Source organism: Cyclospora cayetanensis, unplaced genomic scaffold (assembly GCF_002999335.1).
Source record: "Cyclospora cayetanensis isolate NF1_C8 unplaced genomic scaffold, CcayRef3 CcayRef3_contig_76, whole genome shotgun sequence".
Classification (NCBI taxonomy): domain Eukaryota; phylum Apicomplexa; class Conoidasida; order Eucoccidiorida; family Eimeriidae; genus Cyclospora; species Cyclospora cayetanensis.
The window spans coordinates 1-20,506 of NW_020312748.1; the positions used below are offsets into that span (position 1 = coordinate 1).

The 20,506-nt window shown below is 48.9% G+C and overlaps 6 protein-coding genes across 6 annotated transcripts; 2 read left to right on the top strand and 4 right to left on the bottom strand.

The window, feature by feature from the left end:
- Window positions 1-4,419: 4,419 nt before the first annotated feature.
- On the bottom strand, window positions 4,420-7,630 carry LOC34620006 (regulator of nonsense transcripts 1). Its single transcript, XM_026335650.1, has 6 exons — window positions 7,266-7,630; window positions 6,898-7,043; window positions 6,492-6,615; window positions 5,770-5,872; window positions 5,474-5,591; window positions 4,420-4,886 (listed from the first exon to the last, which is right to left on the bottom strand). Exons 1-6 carry the CDS (start codon window positions 7,628-7,630, stop codon window positions 4,420-4,422), a joined length of 1,323 nt encoding a protein of 440 aa, XP_026191435.1.
- A 681-nt stretch (window positions 7,631-8,311) lies between these two features.
- Window positions 8,312-9,582, top strand: LOC34620005. Its single transcript, XM_026335652.1, has 3 exons — window positions 8,312-8,523; window positions 9,122-9,236; window positions 9,481-9,582. The coding sequence occupies exons 1-3, from the start codon at window positions 8,312-8,314 to the stop codon at window positions 9,580-9,582; spliced, it is 429 nt and encodes a 142-aa protein (XP_026191437.1).
- Window positions 9,583-10,198: 616 nt separating this feature from the next.
- On the bottom strand, window positions 10,199-13,280 carry LOC34620004. Its single transcript, XM_026335653.1, has 5 exons — window positions 12,760-13,280; window positions 12,014-12,440; window positions 11,402-11,713; window positions 10,867-10,987; window positions 10,199-10,410 (listed from the first exon to the last, which is right to left on the bottom strand). The coding sequence occupies exons 1-5, from the start codon at window positions 13,278-13,280 to the stop codon at window positions 10,199-10,201; spliced, it is 1,593 nt and encodes a 530-aa protein (XP_026191438.1).
- A 1,573-nt stretch (window positions 13,281-14,853) lies between these two features.
- LOC34620003 lies at window positions 14,854-17,221 on the top strand. The gene is made up of 4 exons (XM_026335654.1): window positions 14,854-15,897; window positions 15,955-16,118; window positions 16,176-16,353; window positions 16,418-17,221. The coding sequence occupies exons 1-4, from the start codon at window positions 14,854-14,856 to the stop codon at window positions 17,219-17,221; spliced, it is 2,190 nt and encodes a 729-aa protein (XP_026191439.1).
- Window positions 17,222-17,263: 42 nt separating this feature from the next.
- On the bottom strand, window positions 17,264-19,420 carry LOC34620002. Its single transcript, XM_022733274.2, has 2 exons — window positions 19,285-19,420; window positions 17,264-19,011 (listed from the first exon to the last, which is right to left on the bottom strand). Exons 1-2 carry the CDS (start codon window positions 19,418-19,420, stop codon window positions 17,264-17,266), a joined length of 1,884 nt encoding a protein of 627 aa, XP_022586399.2.
- Window positions 19,421-20,055: 635 nt separating this feature from the next.
- Window positions 20,056-20,506, bottom strand: LOC34620001 (40S ribosomal protein S21). The gene is made up of 2 exons (XM_022733273.1): window positions 20,393-20,506; window positions 20,056-20,190 (listed from the first exon to the last, which is right to left on the bottom strand). The coding sequence occupies exons 1-2, from the start codon at window positions 20,504-20,506 to the stop codon at window positions 20,056-20,058; spliced, it is 249 nt and encodes an 82-aa protein (XP_022586398.1).

The following is a 20,506-nucleotide window of genomic DNA, read 5'->3' on the forward strand; positions in this document are numbered from 1 at the left end:
AGAGAGAGAGAAAGAGAGAGGAAGAGAGAGAGAGGAAGAGAGAGAGGAAGAGAGAGAGGAAGAGAGAGAGGAAGAGAGGGAGAGAGAGAGAGAGAGAGAGAGAGAGAGAGAGAGAGAGAGAGAGAGAGAGAGAGAGAGACAGAGAGAGAGAGATATATATATATATAGAGAGAGAGACAGAGAGAAAGAGAAAGAAAGAAAGAAAGAAACAGAAAGAGAGAGATAAAAAATTTACACAGGAAAGTTGGGAGCAGGAAGGGAAAGGAAAGGGAGAAAAAGTAGAGTTATCATACCGGCTCCAGCACAGGTGCAACAAACAACATCAGCAGAGAGCAGAACCTCATGCTCGCTCTTGAGCTGAAGAGTTCGCAGCCGCCCTTCTTCTTGGGGACTGAGCTCGCCTTCCTACGACAGCAGAAAACAACAAAAAGCATCCTCTCCGTCATTCCACCTGCGAAAATCCTACGGAGCTTACCCCCCAGTAGACGTCAAATTAACAGCCCCCTACACGCCTTGCCAGCTCTGCCCATCAGAATGCCGAACAAGCACTCACACACAAAGTTGCACAAACATACAGCCGCATGCGCGTCCTTTGCACTCCCAAGACATCAACTTATTGCGAGGACTGTACCTCCATGCCTCTGCTTTTAAGAGGAATATATACACACATATATAGACAAACATCTGCCAATATACACACACACATATATATAGACAAACATCTGCTCACATACATATATACACACATATATAATATGCAAACATCTGCCTATATACACATATATATACAAACATCTGCCTATATACATATATACACACATATATAATATGCAAACATCTGCCTATATACATATATATACACACATATATACAAACATCTGCCTAAATACATATATACACGCATATGTACAAACATCTGCCTATATACATATACATACACACATATATACAAACATCTGCCTATATACACATATATACACGCATATGTACAAACATCTGCCTATATACATATATATACACACATATGTACAAACATCTGCCTATATACACATATATACACATATATACAAACACCTGCCTATAAACATATATATACACACATATGTACAAACATCTGCCTATATACATATATATACACACATATGTACAAACATCTGCCTATATACATATATATACACACATATGTACAAACATCTGCCTATATACACATATATACACATATATACAAACACCTGCCTATACACATATATACACACATGTATACACAAACGAACATACACAGAGTCTAGGACAGCAGTGCATTTCTGCAATACACCCATAGGCGAGGCGTCTCTGACCAAGATATAGCCACTTTGTCCACCTCAACACACACATATATGCATGCACCTCGAGCTCCCGCCTAACCATTCAAGCCCTGCAGCGTCTACCACGCTCTTGTGCATAAATGATATGATCCACAGCATCTTCTTCGGCTGTCAAGGATGTATATGTATATATATATATGTATATGTGTGTGAACGTTTTTGCTTCTGCTTCTGCCCCTCGCCCACACTCTGCACCGTCTGTGGCGTGTGCCGCGCGACTGTACGGACAAAGGCTGCTCTCCCAAACTACCTTGAGTTTCTTCGATCGCAAGCACAGCATTGCCTCGCTCTTTGCCGAAGGCGCATTCTCCGCCAGCTTGTGCAGAGCCAACTGCTCCAAGGGCACAGCAACAGCACCCCCTCCATCATCCGCCGCTGTCTCCCGTTGGCGCGAATACACACGAACAACCTGTTGAAAAGTAGCCATCACACGCGCAAGCACGCGCAAACAGTGGTCTGTATCTCCCTATGGGTGTCGTTCTCGTCTACTATCTACGCCTTCCAAGCAGCGAGTGGCAAAAAGCAGCCTCTCGCCAACCCGCAATTCAAAAAATGGACGGTCCACACACAGAGACGGAGAAAAGCGAAGGACTACACGCAGAAGTGTGGAAGCGCCCTCCCGCAGATATACTCCGCCTCGGAGACGCGCGCAGCTTTTTGCGCGCCAAGGGCAAACACTAAAACGGCAGATCCGCATGCAGCCATCTAAAGCGCGGCACCTTAAGGCCTGTCAGGTGGATCCTTTCCGCCAGATTGTCTACGGCGACGTTGCTTGGCGCACAAACGAGGATGGGAAGCGTGTTTGGATACAAAGCCCACAAGTTGTACACCAGGGCAGCAGCAGTGTGCGTTTTTCCCGTCCCGGGAGGCCCCTAAGGAAGATCGCCGCAGCAGACAGGAAAGCAATCAGCGCCTTGTTCAAGAGGAGGATGTCAGGGGAGTGTACAGACGCTGCCAGCATGAAGTCAGTGGCGGAGCAGCGCTTTTAAGGGCTTTGTGGCTTGGGCAACAGAACGTCAGATGCACACCCATCGTTTCTGCGTTCATACACTCAAAAAGAGGATCACCCCCTCCTACTCTGGCCTCCCACTCCAGCCTGCTGCATGTGCGCTGCACACCTGGATTAACGTGAGCCTGTGCTGCAACGCATAGCGTATGGCATCGATTTGGCTGTAATTCAAGGGAGGCAAATTAGGGGCCGACACGTTTCCTGGAATTTCTACCCTGCAGCACCAGAAAAGCATGCAGCAGAAGCTGGAAATATCGCAGCAGCAGAGGGAGACTTAAAGCGAGAGAGCGAGCGAGAGAGAAAGAGAATTTCAAACGAGAAAGAGAGCAAAAGAGCAAACGCCCCCGAAAACCACCACATCGGACACACTCGTGCGATCACTTCGGCGGCATTCACGTATGGGCGCCTATCCAAAGTTTGAATTTCCCCTATACATTCTTATACATTACGAATTACGGTTCTATGTCTGGATCGTGGGGGGCGCGAGTTCTGTATGTGTATGTAGGAAGGGATGCGTAAGCAGACGCGTCGACATGCCGCTAGGAGCATTCCATACATCGCGCCACAAACCGCCAAATCCACACACATGTATATAGCAAGGTACCACCCTCTTTTTACCAACCCACCCCACCCCACCGCTATGAATGCACAGTCAGACACATGAAAGACGAGACGAGCAGAAAGCACCTTGAGCGCGGGAGGGAGGCCAGACACAAAACTCGCTGCTCCCGCCTTTGAAAGACAGGGGAAAGTCATTAGTGGGGAGGATCACTTTGAGGCATTAGCAGAGTGCCACGCAGACATACACAGATACACACAGATACAGACATACACACAGATACAGACATACACACACATACACAGATACACACACATACACAGATACACACACACTCACACATACAGATACACACACACACACACGAAAAAGCATTGCAATTCTAGCGTTCGCTCGGCTTACTGAATCTTGAGGGGCAGCATGTTTTTCCCAATGATCGTGTCGCACAGATACGGACTAATGCTCCTTTCGTCCGCGGCAAAAGAACGAAGTGCCCCCATCATTCGCTCATACGTTATGCTATTCCACATGCACTGCACGCTGTATATACGGGGAGTCGGATCCTCCCAAGGACCCCAGGGAGTCTGTGGCAGACATGACAAACGGAAGGCAGGCGAATGCGCGCGCGAGGAAGCCAGAGAGAAGAAACAGCAGGATAGAAACACGGCAAGCAGGAGGCGTGCAGCAGCAAGCAGGGCAGCTACCGAACGAAGCAGGGGAGCCACACATACATACAAACACAGACACACAAACATACATACACATAAACATACATACACGCAAACACACATACACACAGACACATACACACAAAGACACACACATACACGCAAACATACATACACATACATACACAAACATACATACACAAACATACACACAAACATACATGCAAACATACACACACAAAGCGAGAGCAAGTCAGCGAGAGTGCGAGAGACAGAGAGAGAAGACCTCCCCCGCCTCACAACACGCGTTTTGCTTATCTAGGCAGGGAAAATACTCTACAGCAGCAGAGAGAGGCGCAGATCCAAGGCACCACAAAGTGGGAGATATGTGGGAGAGGCGTCGAAAACGGCAGCTCAACGTAACAGACTCCTGGCTAAAAACCAAGGGCACCTAGAAAAGGCAAAGGCATGAATAATCAGGGTATGCAAGGCAAGGGCCTCTAAATGGAACGCAATCAAGTGGGAAGCGCGTTAGCACGGGCAGCATGGCCAACAACGGATCGCGTATTTGTTGTGTAAAGTTCAGAGAAAGCCTTTGAGGCAGCGGGAAAGGCATGCAAAGAAAACACACCTTTCCATTTCTGTTATGGAGAACGATGGCCTCAATCATGCCTGTTTGCCTGTTTATTGCAGCCACCCAAACCTTACAATTCCAATCGAACAGAACCCCGTCCGCAGAAGCACTTCCACCAGCACTGCTGCTGCTGCTGCTGCTGCTTGAAGGCGCGCTGCTGCTGCTGCTGCTGCGAGCAGGCCGCATCAAGGAGCGTGGCAGCCTACACGAAATGACCAGTTCCTCCCCCACGGATATTTCCCCTGAAAATCTGTCGTCCTCCAAGACAAAGAAGCACTTGACTTTGTCGAATCGTGCTTTCTCCCAGTGCACCGAGACAGCCTCCTGCGGCAAAAGGAAGCATACAGAGGCGTAGAAGCAACGATGAGTTCCCCCACCCCCGCACTCCCCCAGACGTCCGAATCGGGCGCTAAGAGTCTCCTGTCCAGAGGAAAACAACGACGCAACACGCATGCTGAGCGCGAATTTTCTACCAGCAAACGCTGGAAGCGTGAAATGCTGCAACAGATAGTGGATGGCGAACTGACCGCTACTTCCTCCTGTCGTCGTCGCCTCTCGATGTCTGCTTCTGCAGCGATTAGCGGCGCAAAGACGCGCTGATAACTCACGGCGTCGGGATACAACAGCTCACAATTGACGAGGGGCTCGCTCCCTGCGGGAGCCACCCATGCGCCACATACGCATGCATGTGCAGTCTGGAAGGCACCTCACGACATGTCTGAGGGTGTCATCCTTCCCCAGCGGCTGCTTTAAGAAACTTGTTTTGCGTGTCGCATTTTGAGTGCCACTAGCTTCTCAACAAGCAGCAGAAGCATCCCTCGCAACGCTGATCGGCACAGGCAAAACTGGTGAAAGAGGGTCTTTCTCTCTCTCTCTGAGAAGGACAAACCTTTGCTGAAAAGGGATAGAAAAGGGGAAGCCAGTAACACGGATGGCCATAAATACGCATGCAAAGAGGTTCATGCACGAGACTAAAAGCGAGCAGCAGTCCGTAGGCGGAGGTAGACACACGCGTTCGGCTTTCCCCTTCACTGAGTGTACTCTCCCCTACCCAACGGGGAACGACCATGAAAATGCAAGAGACATCTAGAAGGTCTCTGTCTCCCTCTCGCTGTCGCGCTCTTCCTCGCTCCGTCTGTCTGTACGTACGCCTCCGTTTGCTAGCGGGCTAACTATCCTTAGGCCTACGATCATGCAAGCTGGGAAACTGCATGCCAAGAAGCGGAAACCCCCAATTACCTTCCGAACGAATGTCGGCAAGAGTGGCGTTCCCGTCTTGCGCCCATCGCTCCTCCAACTGCTCCATCTCCAGGCGACTCACTGGCAGCATCGCAGCCCTCTCAGCATTCGTCAGTGGCTAAGAATCATGAACACAAACACAAACACACAAGAATACTCCACCCCTCCCTCCTTCCACACTCTTCCCCCCTCCTTCCACATTCTACCCCTCCCTCCTTCCACACTCTTCCCCCCTCCTTCCACACTCTTCCCCCCTCCTTCGGATCTGCGACTCCCAAACTCCATATCCTGCTTACTCTCACAAGCCAGGAGGCGAATGCCTTATTATCAATGAGGGGTTGCCACTGAGACGCATCCCATCCATTGTCCTCCAACACGCCCTTGGCATAGCACCTGTCTCTGCACATGCCCACTCGCAAAAAGCCAAGATGCCAAGTGCTTCAATGTACGGCGCGCGCACCATCTACACGTATTCCAAAGCCTTATCTCCAGCAGCTTCCCTCAGCCAGTTTCCTCAGCCCTTCCAAAAACAAACTGAAACCCCACGCCCCGATTCCAGGTTCTCAATTCCACACACACATATGCATACAAACGTGCATACACAAATACACAAACACACACATACACAAATATGCATGCATACATATGTACATACATACACAAATATACAAACACATACACACACAAATATACATACATACATAATGTACATACATACACAAATATACAAACGCACATATAGATACATACATACACAAATATACAAACACATATATAGATACATACATACACAAATGTACATACATACACAAATATACATACATACGCAAATATACAAACATACATACGCAAATATACATACATACACAAATATACACACATACACAAATATACAAACACACATACACAAATATACAAACACACATACACAAATATACAAACACACATACACAAATATACAAACAAACATACACAAATACACGTACATGCATACATATATACATACGTACAGACACACCTGCAGACAATGATGACGACGCCTCTGGCCTCGGAGACAACCATGCCAAGCTGAAGAACGTTTTTCACGCCGCATACGAAGCACTCAAGTTTCGTGTCGCCTGATGCGGACGAGCAAACACACAGTGTATCACCAGCGCAGTCTTTTATCGGGTGAGGCGGAAGAGGGCAGTCTCTCAGCCGCACACACCGGACGATCTTCGAAGCCTCGCGTCTCCTCAGAACCCTCTTTCAGGCTCTGAAGACGCAGTCACTGAACCTCAAGATTGAGGCAAAAGGGGCAGGAGGCATCGAAACTCCGCTTCCCCAGCGTTCCCTCCACACGAACGGCGCCGCAGTTCAAAACATTTCGCACGTCGCAGTTCCAGCTGGAAACCGACCTAAAGATCCCATAGGATGAAATCTGACTTCTCGGTGCTTGCTCTTGATGATGTGATGCAAAATGTGACTCGCAACCCCTGAGCGGCGAGGTGCCCCAGACACCGAATTGCAGAAGAAACGATCGCATGATGCGCAACGCAACAAAATGTCGCATCCGGAAACGCCGCAGTAGCTGAAATCGCAAACCGGAGAGAGACACCCCAACCAGAACCCGTCAAAAAAGGGATTGAGGCAGCAGTGCCAGGCCCCTCCTCTCGCGATTTGAGCGCCTTCTCCACGAAAAATTCTCCTGCCCAGCAGGAGACGCTTGCCTCTGGAAAGTGGCACTGGCTGCAAGAGCCCGTAGTTGCACTGAAAGCCAATGCTGAAGGCGTATGGCCTCGATGTTTCCTACCTGCAGCACGCCTCATCGGTGGCTTCTGTTTCCAGTGACTCGTTTTCTGCTTCCTGCTGCTGCTGCTGCTGCTGCAGTTGCCGCCGCCGTTCTTGCTGATGCTGCAGCGAAGCTTTGGCTTCGCTGAGCTGCCTGTTCTGCTCCTCTAAAGAGGGGAAAAACGCGGCATCCGATATGGGGTCGTCCACCAGCTGTTGTGGCTGCTGCTGCTGTTGCTCATCTTTATCGAGCTTCGCACTGCGCCTGCTGCCTGCAGTCGATTCATCCCCCTTTGCTTCCACTGTGGCTTCCGCCGCCGCTACTTCGACTGCTGCGGGTTCGACTGCTGCTGCTTCGACTGCTGCTACTGCAGCCGAGACCGTCATGACTGCGAGACGGCGAAACAGCAAAGTTTCGCCCTTCCAAGAATAAATAACACAGCCAGCTCAAGATTTGCGTCGGTTCTGGAGAGGAATTTCCAGCCTTGTCTTGTTGCCAATGTTGCACAGCAGAGCAGCCAATCAGTAACACCGCAGTACATAGAAGGCAAAAGCGCAAAGACAGCAGTAGCGCCAGGGATATCTGATGGTTTAGGGATTATGAATCAAGGGTTGGAGTTCGAGGGGAATGAAGTGCACGCACAAACTTTATGCCTCCTTCGGCTCTCGCTGGCGGTCTGCAGCCCCAATGGTTTCGCGTGATTCGTAACTGGAATTTTGTTCTTGTTTCCGGCCTTCCTGTGCGCATTACTGGCTCTCCTGCGTTTCTCATGACTGATTTTTGAAACTTTTACTACTTGTCTTCGCGTAACAAGAAAAACAGGGCTACAACTATCCCCCCTATTTGTGGAGGGGTCTCCAAGGTATGGGCGCCAGTGTCCACTCGCGTTGTCGGCTTTCTCGTGTTTTGTTTCGTGATTTTTTCCCGTCATTTTAAGCGATTTCCTGTATCCAGTGAGCTGCCCGCGCATCGCGGCGGTGGAGGGATATTAAGTGTATGGTCTCTTTTTTTCTTGTGGTACGAGACTTGAGTAGGGTCTGCCTCTCTAGTGACCTTGTAAAGCTACAATGATCATCTGCATAGGGCCCATCTGCGTGCCTATATGGCACCTGGGCATCTTGCTCCTCATGTTGGCGAAGCCCCTGATCCACTTATTCAAAATACTCACCGGATGGGAAGCACAAGACTCTGCAGCACCAGAAAAAGGCGACAGTGGAGGGGGGGCGACGGCTACCGATGGCGTCAAGCAGGTGAACTTTCGAGAATTAGTCAAAGCAATGTAGAGTCAAGGGGAACAGACGCAGCGAACAGGGCATGAACTCGTGAAAAGCCGTGCATGGCAAAGAAGTCAGGGTGGCACACCGCGCCTGCCCTTCGTATGTGCACCGTCAACCGTGTGTTTTAGGGGGGAGAAGTGAGGTCGGTAAGAACCCAATTCGAGTTCGACCGGCTACTAGCGGAAGCGAAAAACGCTGGAGTCCCTCTCTTCGTTGACTTCGGAGCAAATTGGTGCGGCCCGTGCAGGCGTATTGCACCCATCTTTCACGTAAGTCACTGTGATGAGGGACAGAGGTTTTAGCTTTGGATTAGTCTACGTAAGGATGCGCATCTGAATTGCGGCCGTTACACCTGGCTAGCTCATCGGCGATCCGGCTTCGAGGGCTGATCTTTCCCCACATGAATACTTGCTTTGCCAACTTCTTGCATGCCCGTTGCATGCTCGGCGGCTAGACAGCCAGCCGTAAACCTAAGGGAAGAGTGTCCTGCTAGCTGGGCACTCTTCCCTTACAGCGTCTTCTACCAGTTCATCCGATAGCTACATGATCGGGTAGTGTGCGTGTCTCTGTATCTCTCTCATTACAGCATTTGTCTCAGAGGTACTCTGGGATTTTCGCTTCCGTGAACGTTGACGATTTTCCGGACCATCCGGACGCCCCTTCGATGCTCCCGACCTTCAAAGTGTACAGAGATAAGGGCTATGCAATCGACTCAGTAAGGTTGACTGGGGTGATTTCTGGTGGTTGAGTTTGCATCAAAATGTGGAATATAAAATGCATCGCTTTTGTTATGTGCACTAATGGAGCATACAAGTGCTTTGATGAGGCATTCTACTCAACTTTATCTTTTGGCACTACTTTAGGGGCTGCTGGTGTTTATTTGGTACTGGTGTATGTGATCGAACTGGACGCTACTTGATGTATATGTACCGTATTTCTGCTGGGAATGTCGGTATTAGCTCTCTACTCCTCGTTGGCTTGCTGTGCTTGCGACTCAGCTGACGGGGGCAAGTCCAGATAAGCTGGAGGCCCTTGTGGCGCGCCATGCCGCAAAGAACTAAGCAGGAAACGTGCGAGCTATTTTCCTCTTTGATGCTCAAGTCGGGAATAAGGGGTCTTCATAAGGCGTATATATCTCAGCCGGACGGGGCATTGGGGGAAATTTTGTGTGAGTGACGGTCGTGCTACCTAGCTAAATGCATTCCCCGTTGCAGCCATTTACGCTGTGATGCTGGAATAAGCCATTGTACCGCGCTTCTGTCTCTTATCCAGGGTTATTCCCTCCAGTCCTAATCCCCGAAGCTTGGTCAAGTTCACCGAAAGCGCAAAAATTAGGAACGACGATCATGTCACTAAGACGAATAGGACGCACACGCCATCCAACTTTGCAACTACTTGACTCAACCGAGATGTATTGGCTAGAGAAAGCGCCTGTCATCCTTGGTTTGTGGTGTAGTGAAAGCCCAGCCTCCAAGCAACATTAAGCGGAAATGGGGTGTGAAGGCATGAGGGCCAAAAGAGTTGCGCCATACGCATCACACATGCCGCAAGAGGAAGAGTAACCAGCTCTTCTCTTTCCTCTAGCCTCCGAAGCCCAGTCAACACCCTGGACGCCTGAGTGATGGAACAGCAAGGACCCTAAAGAGGCCCTTTTCATGAACTTTCGCTGCCTCAAATCTAACACCAGAAGGCCTGTGGAGCAGAGGAGACGGAGGCCTTCAACGCCCCCCCCTTCCCTGTCCTATCTATTTCTGGCCTGGCTGCCCCATATCTCCATCTCCTCAATAGCTCGCTGAGCTCCTTTGCTTCTTCTTTTCCAAAGAGAGAGCCATACTCGCTTAGAACCTTTTGCGTCAGCAGGCGCTCCTCACAGGGGTATTTGACGGGCTCTGAAACGAAACAGAACAAACGACAGAAACTAAGTTTAGAGCCTGGGTATAGATCGGACCTGAAAGGCATGAGATACGATAGTGTGGATATGTGCCTGAGCAGAGGTGTGCGGAATTCGGTTTGCCTTTGAACCACTAGGGAGTATTGGAGCACATGTACCAGGGCGCATACATGGTTTACGTAATGCGTGTATAGATGCCAAACTCTTTATTGCACAGGTGCTACGTATGCCTCAATATCGAAAAAGTATTTCCATGAGTTCATGTTACATGAAGAGCCTGTCTAACTAAAATCAACAATGGAGCAGGTTGTGGTGCACCATGCGGGTATGAGCTAGTGTAAATCATATATGGGGTGAATTTAATTGAAGTTGGAAACAAAAATCGCCTAATTGCATTCGAGAAAAGCCTACAAACTTCAAACTTTAGAGGTGACTGCCCGTTCACCTAAATTACCTGCTGGGAATTTCATTTTGATGTCACTCGCCGTGCCCTCCTCTACTAGCCGTTTCTGCACGCGGCTCTTCAGGCGCGAAGACAAAAGGGAGGAGAAGTAAGGACGGAATTTGTCCCGGTGCTGCACAACGAAACAGGAAATGCAAGTGAAATGCCACAGCATAAGAGCGTTCGATCTAATTAGTCATCAGCTTTAGGTCTACAGCAACATTCATTACCGAAGCTAGCATACGAGAAGGCAAACCACTGCACAAGACAGCGCGGTGCAATAACCAGGAAACAAGAGATCGAGGGGGCAATGGAACTATTGCCTCTCTCATGATGTATGATAAAGTGGCGTTTAGACTGTCTCATATTCTCCGTAGTCAGCAACTCCACCAGCAAATAGGCGGAAGATGGAAAAGAAAAGGCGCAACAAAGGGGTGAGCAACAGTTGATAACTGACAACCAGGCGAGACGGGCGGGTGACGGCTTCTTGATAAAACATGCGACAGTGAATAACATACGGTATGACCAAAACCGCTCAGCAACCTACTTCCATGAGTGCATACAGAAGGTCCTCCCACTTGAAAATATCTGTGGGCCCCGCGAAGAGTTGCCCATAATTAACGATGAATTTAAATATATCCACGTTATCTAAGGCAAATGCCATGTGAAGATAGAACTGTTGCAATTCTCTCCCTGGACGCCAAATGCGCACGTCATCCTGGGCGAAAAATGACACGAATTCGCTGAAAATAGAAGTTAAATTCCCCAGGAAGAGAGCCAATTCATATCCTGGCAGCTGGTAGTTCACCAGCAACTGAATCATACGACGTCCATCTGCTGGATTCAGGGGGTCAAATGCCTGAGAAATGCAAAGCAAAAAAGTAAATTATCAAAAAGAATCAAAAACAAGAGCACAACTGCATTGAATAATGGGTAAAAAGGAGGGCTCAGTCATAAAAGCAAACCACTGCGGAAGCACGAAAGTCAGGCATGTTTTTGGAAAAAGGCATGAATGCGCTGACAATACATAATCCGAGCACCTTGTACATTTAAGTATGCAGTAGCCAGCTACAGCGACTCCTCATGAACATATCCTACAGATTGCGATGTAGATTTTCGTGTTTTCTTTTTTGTATCATTTCCTTATAGTAGATCTTACTTGGCCCCTAGGCCCGTTGGGGTATAGCTTAAATGCTTTATGCAGCAATGCCGAATAAAGAAATGGATATGTGATTTTCTGCTGCAAAAGATTTCCGTCCACGGCAGCCTCAGTCGCCTTAATACGTAGCATGTAACATGCCCCAAGCCGCTTCATGACGAGCATTAACGACCGTAGCTTCTTCAACAGCCGTCTCATCCTGGCCTTCATGGTATCGCACAGAGGACCGGTGCAGACGTCTTCGACAAGAACCAGTACCTCGCGTTGCACCATTCTATTCTCTAGCTTCACCTGTTCAAGAGCCAATTTCCCTCCCTCGGCGCTCTCATCTTCAGCTTCGCAGGGGTAGAAGTATTGCTGGGGGAGACATGGACCGGGAACACTAGCCAGAGCCCCAGATGGCAGAGGGAATGAAGCTGAAACAGAAGTAAAGGTAAAACAATCCGCACACGCACTAGGGGACCTGGAAAGAGGGCGGCAGCCGTCCATCAGTCAAAATAATTATCTTGAGTAAAGGCTAAACGTGGTCATATATAGTCACATCTAGACTACAGTAGGTCCCGAGACCTAGAATAAGCAGCTTAGATGGGGCAGAACAGTGCGCGCCGTGCAGCATTCACTACTACTCTCATGAACCTATTCATAAATGCATTTTCCCACATGACTCGCGTCAAGGTATATACGACAATTTACAACTGTACCGATTGATACACTGATGGGCATAGTTGTGAAGATAACGAGCTTATTCACCCTGGTTTTCTGCCGGGTTTTGCTGAGATCTGCCGTGAGAGGACCTCGTACTGGGATTCCACCCCGGGGGGTACTGTGTAGGAGTATATTTGTGAGTTGCTGGGAATGATGGTCCCGCGGGGGCAAGCTTGCTATTTAGACGCATTTGCTTTGGCTGGAGGTACATATTAATGTACTCTTCATTATACCGAACCCGCATTGGATTCTTGCACTGGTGTATCTTCTCATTCTCCCCCTGACCATCTCGCATGCCTCGATGCCTCCTGTGCGAGCAGACGGCGCAAGAGCATGACATATACTTTCCGAAAGCGCTGCTATCTATGGGGAAAGATGTGCTGAAGCAGGACTGAAACAAATCAGCTGCCATGTGCATCGCCAGCTCCATGACAGTCCGCCCTCCCCTGTCACGGACAAACAGGTTGCTCGTCTTCGGTAGCTCCGCAAAAAATGCCATAAAGTCGCATCTCTCTAAACATGTGTGGAGGAAAGAATTCCCTCCTCCATATGGTCCATCCATCGTTGCGGCACTCCGACTGCGCGTGCCGGATGTGTTCGAGTGCGAGGCCCGGCACACTACAAAGAGTACTCACAAGCCTTCAATTCCCGCTAAAGCAAAAGAATATCTGAGATCAGTCCCATCAAGGGTTTGTGGTGGGAAGATGAAAAATCCAACGTTTCTCCACCCAGAAGGACCTCGCTCCACGGGGTTCCCAGATCGCGAATATTCCAGTGATGGCTCGACGTGCTGCAGTGATTTAATGAATTCACACTTTCTCATTCTGTATCTCAACACATGTCGCGAAAGTCGTCCGATAATGCCACTTTAAAGAAGCTGTATGCAGCTCGGGAGTGCTTTAGCTCAGCAGTTGACCACAGGATGCAAAACGCCGGTCTGTAAGTCAACTTCCCATCAAGGCGCTTGTAGTCCAGGAAAAATGATAAAAGAGTCTTCGCTAATACGAGACTTGATGTCTGGAAAATGCTCTGGGAAGCCTCTATAATGAGTTTTGACCCAACTTACAGGGAGCAGCCCACTGGCTGCTGGTGTCGCACATCGGGGAGTCCGGAATGCTTGCAATGGAACAGAACGTTCATTCACCTTGTGTGTGCCGCCATTATCCTCTCAAGATCAGCTATTCGCTTTAACGTGCTTTTGTCGTTTCAGTTTCAAAACTATGGATGCTCACTTGAGCACTGCGCTAGCTATAAGTGCCGGTCAGACAGCTTAACGCCGATCCAGAGAATGAACTGGCATTTGGCAGGGATTTAATCAAAAATTCCCTACTTTGGAGAGGATAGGACGTTGGTTGGTCTTTTATTTCGCATCCATAAAGAAAAAGGGGGGAAGGCACGATTCATCTTATCGTCCAGGCTGCAGGTTCCCCAAACGGAGAGCTACATAGTACGCAACACACCCCGAGTTTGCTGTGCGCAGCTTCAATGCAGTCGTATTGATTGGTACAGTTTCGTTTTAGGAGCACAAAGAAAGGGTTCTATACTGCTGCTCTCATCTCCCTAGTTTGCGGGGCGCATCCCGTGACCGGCTTATTCTTTTCGGTTTCTCAGTGATCATGAAAAATTTAAGCTTAATCTACTGTGCTGAAAAATGACATAGCGCATCACCTTGTAAAGTTCTACAGATCAGCTGCTCACGAGCCGGAGGAGTACAGTTCTTCCTTAGCTGTATGGACAGCTTCTGAAATTGCAGATTTGTCGTACGCAACATAACACTCCACAATACCTTCAAGTAGCCTTCCGTACAGTAGCAACGCATGTTGAAACATTCTGAGCTTTGATATGTTATTTTGTTTCTTATTTATGAGTTTTTTTCGCGCAATCGCAATCAGCGCGAGCTTGTAGGCATTCTTTTTAATTCGGCAGAGCTTCTGCCGGAAAACCGAAATTTTCACCACCCCCAACCATGCATTTGGCCCTCATGCATCGCACTGCATAATCATCCCATCACCCTCTCGTTTTTAAAAGCCTATCAGTAGCCTAGCAGTGGAAACAGCTGCGCGGGTGTCGTGCGCTTTGCTCGCCATCGTTTGGTAGAGCGCACCACTTCTGGCACCTCCACCCGCTTGTATATTATGTTGGGAAAGTGGAAGTTCAGCAACAGCTCTGCAAAGACAACAGAGGCTATGCCTCCAGTAGCAGCCGAACACAGAGTGCTGCCCAATCAACATGGGCACGACACCCGAGAGAGGAAATGCGCGCGGAGCGGATACTATTTTTGTTTGATCCAGTCCTCCCCATTTCCATCGTGCTATATTTTCAGAGATATTGGAGACTACGTCGTTGGCTGTAGCTGTGCAAACAATACTTTTGGCACGCTTGTTCCAATACCTCTTGGACGGTTCTTAGAGTGTAGAGGAAAGTGTCCTCAGTTGCGCGTTAAGGTTCGAGAGACTAGTATTGCTCTACACCAACCAAGTTGGCTCCCGGCGTCTTCGACTGAAGTGGATCAAATCTTCACTTGTCATTTTTTAAAGGAAACCGGGAAAGGCCTTGAGCTTTTTACACAGATTGACTCTGCAGAAAATTGCAGTTTCCGCATGCTGCCAGTGAAAATGTCTGATCGACGGACGATCAACAAAAGTGATGGTCCTATTTGTAGCTTTTCTCTACGCCGCGTCCTACTTGGGATGGATCGGCAGTTAAGCCGGTGTGCATCAAAGGGAGCAGTGCACTCCCGTATGGGCACCCGGTGTGCTGCGGCTACCAACCTAACGGAATATGATGTGCCAATTTCCTGCCGATTCGAAATCTTCCTTGATGTGCGATTGGGCAAAGGAGGCAACGGCGAGGTATTTCTTGGGATAGAGCGAATGCAAGGACAGGCTGTGGCGATCAAACGTGAACCGAAGGAAATGCTGCGTCATGAATTTTCGCTCATTCGCGAAATCCGCCTGGACGGCCCCTTGTTGACGTACAGAGCACAAGACCCGCATCCTACTAAGTTTCTTGGATTGGTTGTACATTCTGTCGCCGTTGAAGTGGGCAATTCTGCAGTTGCAACAGCGATTGCCCATCACAGCGCAGTTGATGATACCCATGATCATCTGGCGCTTGAATTAGTCAATGGAGGAGAACTACGGAAGTTCTTAAAGACTAAACACACCTCCGGCATGCCGGTACGAAATGCCATGCAATACATCAAGTTAAAGAGCAATTCAGTGGTTATGCTTCAGGTCGAGGTGGCCAGGGTGTACATTTATCAAATTGTGTGCGCATTGGTGCTTATTCATTCTAAAAATATTATTCACCGCGATCTCAAAACACAAAACATCTTGGTGCGGCATGGGGAAACATTCCTAGCTGACGAAGTTAAGCTAATAGATTTTGGCAATAGCGCGTAAGTCGGCTAAGAGTATCGCTTCTAGCGGTTTTTCCCATCGTTACTTCACATCAGGAAAGTCAAACCGGGAAGTATTTTCACAAAGAATTATACGACCTGCTTCGCTTGCGCACCTGAGCAGTTCTTATTGACGGGAAAAGGATATAGCTATGCCATCGATGTTTGGGCTGTGGGAACTATATTCTTTGAGCTCTTGACTGGAGAACGTCTATTCGAATGTCTCAACATCCACGTACGCTTCGCAATCGTCTTTTTGTGTAATTGTGCATGCAAGGAAGCACCTTCGCGTGTTGTAGGAAGCTTCTAGGCAAATTCCGGCATTCAAGGAGAAGCAAGTGAAAGATCGCCTGCCTTGTATAAGGCAGGATGCAAAAGACTTTTTACTCAAATGTTTAACCAAGGATCCACGGAAGCGACCAACGGCCCTTCAGCTCCTCACGTCTCCGTTCCTATTCCCGTTACACATCTATCAAATCAGAAGACGCATCGAAACTACAGACGTCTACACGTCGTATATGAAAGCTTTCGAGAAAGGATGGGGGAACTTGCAGCCTATTCAAGATGTCTCAATGACGGAAAGCATCTATTACGACGGCGCCGCCGCGATGTTCACTTCAGATTTCACCGACTCCGACGCTGTTAATGTTGTTTTACCCGTGTTCGAGTGTGTACCTGACTTCAGATCGCAAGACCGTGGAATTCAAATCCACCATTGGGCTCTAGAAAGCGACGCATCGTTTTATTTCATCAAAGCGGAAGCAGGGGAGCCTGGTGCAAGTCGTTTTAGCACTTCATCTACATCGTTGCCGAAGAATGATTCGGTGCAAAGCTTTACGTCAAATGGAAGTTCACAAGACTTTGGGGACATCTGTTTGAGCCCTGGCCTGAACAAGTCACTTTCGGAGTGTCAAATCTTTCATTCAGCAAACAGCGCTCCGAAGTTCGGGCAAGGCATACCGCAGTGCAGTCTGACATGCTCAACGGCGTCGCTTGCATCACCGATGCCTCCTCCATCCCTAGTATATGGGGGTGCTGCAGATCCACTGGCGGGGAGCCAAGGGACGATAGAGGCACTGGCGGAAAGAATTGATTCACTGTAGAAGTGGAAAAATACACAATACATTCCGCTATAAAAATCAGCATCACTTTGAGTGTGAGGGCCTCTCTTGTTTCAGCTTTGAGAGCAGTCGTTGCTCCTCTAGCTGAAGCTCGAGGACTTTCCCCCTTAGTAGATGCCCACTACTTTTTAACCATGCATCGTATGCCTTTACGTCGAATGTTGGATGTTTCTGTTGCTCCAAAAATCGGTCGCTTTTCCACTTAGCCCTGAAGTAGCGCCCTCGGTTAACTGGATCGTTGCGCACTTTTCGATTTCCCTCCGGAGGGCATCGTGGGGAAGGCCGAATGGTTTTGCTTCCTGACATACGGGTATAGCTAGCAGGACGGCTCTTCTGTCTATGAGTTCCATTCCTCTCTGAAGTCGCAGCATGATCCGTCGAAGTGGGCAGAGTTGCTGCCAAAGTGTCTAGCATCATTTGGCGCCTGAGCAGCTCGTCTTTTTCTAGCTGCTGCAATCGCTTAAGATGCCTCAACTGCCGGACCTGCAACTCTCGATCTCGTATACTTGCAGGCGAGTTTTGCCACGGCCTACTGCACGAACTATAGAAGCTTTTGTTGGCATGTGAAGGATGAGTTGCGTCCAATTGCGGGCGGACATTTTTTCCTGTTGGTATCCTGCGGCAACCAGTATGGGGTGCTTCAGCACTTGCCTCGCATGTGTCGATGCCTTCTCCACAGAAGCGCTCAAGCTGAAGCACCTTCTTGTGGCCCCCGCATTTAGGAGACGCGAAGTTTTCTTTTCCAACAGCTTGATGGTTACACCTCAAGGTGTTCCGTACCGCATGCGTGCAGCACCGCAGATGAGTCGACTTCGGCACGCAGCACCGCTCTTGTCGCGGGGGTACAAGTGATTCCGGTGTGGCCTGATATCCAGAAGTAGCATGAACACAGGCAGCACCGCTGGCGTCATCTAACTCCTCTGTGAACTGTTGATCGTACAAGTGATCAGCTTCCACGTGAGGATGGCTTTCTTGCTCTGAATTTCTCTGATAAAGTGGACAGCCCAGTTCATCCAGTGGCTCAGGCAGAAGCTGTGCCTCCCCGTTGTTCGTGTTCTCGACAAGTCTGTAGTGATACTGGAAGTAGTGGGGGTTTTGAAGCATCTTTTCTCCTGTTTCCTGATCCGTTTGCACATATTCCTGAGTCGTCGTATCCCATACGTAATATTCATATTCTATTTGACGCATTTCTGCTTGAGCCTGAGTGGATGAAAGCGGAGCATCAGTCAGTACAGCTCCTGTTCCGTGCACTTGCTGCCTCGGAGAGGGATCCGTAAAATGGTCGACTCGACGATCATGATAGCAGCCCTGCAAAGGGTGATACACTTCCCACACATCAGTATTTTGTGAACGCTTCGTAGCCCCGCAAGTAAAGAAATCCTTGCTTATCATCTTTGGGGCTATTGAAGGACAATGGCAATAATCTTGCATCACTGCACAGGAGCATCCTGACTGTGCTTCTTGTTCCTGCGCAATCCCATTTGCATTTGCTGCTCCACATAGCCCGTTACGCAGCGACTCCTGCTGAGACTGGTTGGGAGAAAAACCAGAGGAACAAAAAGAATATGGCTGATGATTTATATGCATGTCCCCCATAGGTCCCTGGGTGTCATTTCGTGGGCGCAGGCATTGACAGCACTGGTACCCAGCGTGGTCTGCACCTTGCGAGATCATTGAAAGATATAATCCCTTTACTCCTGTAAGGAGACAGAATAATGTACTATTGTCGTAGCCAAATTGCTTTTCGAGCGTTTTGACGGTTTGCTCCAAGACTAACACGAAAACATTGCAGCGGCAGGGGAGGGGTAGCCACCGTCTATTTACTCCTCATGAAATACTCAATTGTGGTATTTCGCTGTAGGTACAGAAAAAATATACAAAATTAAATTCATCCGCGTTCTGCTGCTGCCTCTAGCGTACCGCAACAGCACAGCACCTCTGGCGCAGCGTCGGCTGTCCTCTAGGGAAAGCTGCACACACCATTGCGAAACATCTTGAAAACGGTTCAAATTTAGACTTTTTGTGGCCGTATTATAGTATAATGCGGTTTAAGTACACTTCGTCAAAATGGGTAACCTTTGAATGCATGCTACACCCAGCGAACGCCACCAAATCGCCGAGCCCTGTGATGGCGCGTATTCCGGGGGGACTCCAGCGTTTAACTTGGTAATAAAGCTTCATCTACTTAACTAAATCCGAATTCAGCGGCTCACAGAGTCATCCTAGCCCGTCTACAGAAAATGCTTGCCGTCTTCACACGCATGGTACCGCCGTGCAAGAAACCTGCCCAAGGCCGAATTCTACGAACGGTGAAGGCTCTGACTAAGGGAAGAACCCCTCATTCGGACCCCCCAGTTCAGTAAACAGCAACAAATGCGGACAAACCATTCGCCCTAGAGCTTCTCGACTGCTGGCTGCAACTGCTCGACATTCACAATTCTGACGCGTGCATGGCTACCGTAAGCTTTTTAAAGCCTGCCACTGTATATGCAGGCCCTGCCCTAGCAAGATCCTATCGGAGAAACCCATCAGCAGCTAACTCTCAAGGGCGAATTCCGTTATGTAGACATACCGCTACGTTTCTGCTACTTCACTGGTTTCTGGATTCAAGTTCTCGCAACGTGCTAATTACCCCGTAAAGCAGATGCAACAATTGGGGGGAAGTTTGTACTTCATAAATCAGTCTTTCCCCCTAGCACCTAGTTTGCCAAAAACGCCAGCTTCCAGCAAACCAGGTGCCTATTCACTCCACTGCTGCCCATTTTTACAGTCTAAGCTCAATAGATCATCTGATGTGATCCATCTGGATTTGCTGTTTACTTGGAGAAGCTCAGAATCTTTTTCTCACACATGAGACGGTTCATGCAGGCATCGCTCTCCCCCCGCTGTCTAACAGCGCCGCTCAGCGCAACTGTCGTGTACTCTCCGGTGTAACGACCGGCCTCGTCGACCTACAAACAAATACAAGTTCGTAAAATGCTGCGAGGCAGCACTAATTCACGCCCATATAAACATTAAAAGAACTAACTCCAAAATGTGCGACGCCTTAGACCAAAGAGCGGCAAACCAAGCATCCTCTCTATGTGAAAGCGGACTAGCCAGGGTGTAACTATACTGAATGACGACAGTTGGGAGAAAAAAAGCACGACTCACCATCCCAACGTTGATCTGAACCGCCCCATGCTCCTTGGCAGGGATTAACCGAGAGGTGGCTGAGCACTTCCTGGGGACGTACAGATCAACAACCTTTCCCTCTTCGTTCTCCAT

Bases quoted from the DNA above. Each gene is read 5' to 3' on its own strand.
- LOC34620006 (XM_026335650.1), bottom strand. From the start codon at position 7,630: ATGACGGTCTCGGCTGCAGTAGCAGCAGTCGAAGCAGCAGCAGTCGAA. The intron at 6,616-6,897 runs TCAGATTTCATC...CTGGTGATACAC, and splicing joins CAAGAGCAAGCACCGAGAAG to TGTGTGTTTGCTCGTCCGCA. The intron at 4,887-5,473 runs GTAATTGGGGGT...TGGCTCCCGCAG, and splicing joins TGCCGACATTCGTTCGGAAG to GGAGCGAGCCCCTCGTCAAT.
- LOC34620005 (XM_026335652.1), top strand. From the start codon at position 8,312: ATGATCATCTGCATAGGGCCCATCTGCGTGCCTATATGGCACCTGGGC. The intron at 8,524-9,121 runs GTAGAGTCAAGG...TTTGTCTCAGAG, and splicing joins CGAGAATTAGTCAAAGCAAT to GTACTCTGGGATTTTCGCTT. The intron at 9,237-9,480 runs GTAAGGTTGACT...TGTCGGTATTAG, and splicing joins AGGGCTATGCAATCGACTCA to CTCTCTACTCCTCGTTGGCT.
- LOC34620004 (XM_026335653.1), bottom strand. From the start codon at position 13,280: ATGGATGGACCATATGGAGGAGGGAATTCTTTCCTCCACACATGTTTA. The intron at 12,441-12,759 runs ATAAGCTCGTTA...TTTTACCTTTAC, and splicing joins CCGGCAGAAAACCAGGGTGA to TTCTGTTTCAGCTTCATTCC. The intron at 10,988-11,401 runs GTAGGTTGCTGA...TTCGTTGTGCAG, and splicing joins TTCTGTATGCACTCATGGAA to CACCGGGACAAATTCCGTCC.
- LOC34620003 (XM_026335654.1), top strand. From the start codon at position 14,854: ATGTTGGGAAAGTGGAAGTTCAGCAACAGCTCTGCAAAGACAACAGAG. The intron at 15,898-15,954 runs GTACGAAATGCC...GTTATGCTTCAG, and splicing joins AACACACCTCCGGCATGCCG to GTCGAGGTGGCCAGGGTGTA. The intron at 16,354-16,417 runs GTACGCTTCGCA...CGCGTGTTGTAG, and splicing joins TCGAATGTCTCAACATCCAC to GAAGCTTCTAGGCAAATTCC.
- LOC34620002 (XM_022733274.2), bottom strand. From the start codon at position 19,420: ATGAAGCTTTATTACCAAGTTAAACGCTGGAGTCCCCCCGGAATACGC. The intron at 19,012-19,284 runs GCATTATACTAT...TTTTCGTGTTAG, and splicing joins TGACGAAGTGTACTTAAACC to TCTTGGAGCAAACCGTCAAA.
- LOC34620001 (XM_022733273.1), bottom strand. From the start codon at position 20,506: ATGGAGAACGAAGAGGGAAAGGTTGTTGATCTGTACGTCCCCAGGAAG. The intron at 20,191-20,392 runs GTGAGTCGTGCT...ATTTGTTTGTAG, and splicing joins TTCAGATCAACGTTGGGATG to GTCGACGAGGCCGGTCGTTA.